At 60.8% G+C, this 1,263-nt stretch overlaps 2 protein-coding genes across 2 annotated transcripts in view; one reads left to right on the plus strand and one right to left on the minus strand.

Annotated features, from left to right (window-relative positions):
* The window catches only part of OT_ostta13g03080 (WD40/YVTN repeat-like-containing domain), a gene marked incomplete at both ends in the record, with an annotated part of 2,165 nt that extends 1,526 nt beyond the window's left edge, over positions 1-639 (plus strand). Inside the window, one exon of the mRNA XM_022982779.1 lies at positions 34-639. Within this exon, the coding sequence (XP_022840269.1) occupies positions 34-639 (606 nt within the window). The remainder of the gene's footprint in view (positions 1-33) is intronic.
* Positions 640-664: 25 nt separating this feature from the next.
* On the minus strand, positions 665-1,261 carry OT_ostta13g03090 (Radical SAM; the record flags this gene model as incomplete). Its single annotated transcript, XM_022982780.1, has 1 exon — positions 665-1,261. One exon carries the CDS (start codon positions 1,259-1,261, stop codon positions 665-667), a length of 597 nt encoding a protein of 198 aa, XP_022840270.1.
* Between the last annotated feature and the right edge of the window lie 2 nt (positions 1,262-1,263).

Consider the following 1,263-nt stretch of genomic DNA (forward strand, 5'->3'; position numbering starts at 1 on the left):
ATTCGATTCATACTCACGCCCTCCGGGCCCGAGGGTGTGCGCGCGCTCGTGGAGGCAGAGTTTGTGCCCAATTACGATGCGCTTCCCGAAGTGTTGCGTTTGCTGCAGCAGGAGCTCGGTGTCTCGACCGAGCCGATGCCTGAACTACGAGACGCGAACGCGGTCGCGCTCACGCCATTTTCTCCTGGACCGATCGCGAATATCAGGCGCTCACCGCGGAAGCTGAAACCTCCGCCACAGGAGCTCGTATACAGGGCGCCGTCGATGCCGCCGCCGAAACCGCCGACGTGGCACCATTTTGCCAGGAGCAACAGTCAGCGTCGCGAGGTTGCGGTGCCTGTGCGAGTGAAAAACGGGTTCATGAAACAACCGCAGACGGCACCGCGCTCGTCGGGAGGAGGAATCAGTCGTAACGTATCCGGAAAGCCTGTGGTGGTGCGATCGACGCCAAGGGTGGGCCAAGTCATCGGCGAAACGCCCGCGATGCGTGCGCGTCCAGGAATCGTTGCCGACACGCCGATCGGCGCGCTCGGGTCAGGACTTGCGAACGGGGTACCCACGCCCGCGCGAGCGCAGTTACACACGCCGAGACGCATCGCTTGGGGAACCCCAGCGCCGAAAAAATCGCGCTTCAACTAGAAATGTACCGGTACACTTCATATCATCACTGAAAATATTCGCGCTCGCGAAATTTCACAGCCCCGCACGCCATCGCCACCTCTCGTACCGCCCCCAAGTCTACCCCGGGGGCCTTGGAGCACGTCACCTCCACCTCTATCCCGTTTGAAGAGCAGCGCTCCACGAACTGCAACGCGTCGCCGAGCCCACGTCCGTCGGTTGGCGCCATGAGTCGCGTGTACTCCTCCGGATTCGCACTCGCCACGTACACGGAAACCTCCCGCAAACCCGCGTTAAACAATTCATCGCACGTTTCCAGGTCGTGTAAACCATTTGTGGAAACTCTCAGGCGCGCGCCGTGTCTGCGCTCGCGAATCTCCCGCACCGCCTCAAGGAGGACGTGTTTTCTCAATAAAGGCTCGCCTGCGCCCGCGAAGATCACCCCGGGGTCGCTCTCGCCGCTGCTACCGATGTTTAAAGAGTCGTAGAATCTGTCCACGGCGTTTACGAGCTCTTGCGCGTTCGGTTCATTCGCCTCAACTCCCAGCGGGACAAAGCCAGAGGCTTTCGGGACGGAGAAAGATGGACCGCGCAGGGTGATCAACGACGCGGCGTTGGATTTATCGGTCAGAGAGAGATACATGG

The sequence above is a fragment of the Ostreococcus tauri genome, assembly GCF_000214015.3.
Source record: "Ostreococcus tauri WGS project CAID00000000 data, contig chromosome 13, whole genome shotgun sequence".
Classification (NCBI taxonomy): domain Eukaryota; kingdom Viridiplantae; phylum Chlorophyta; class Mamiellophyceae; order Mamiellales; family Bathycoccaceae; genus Ostreococcus; species Ostreococcus tauri.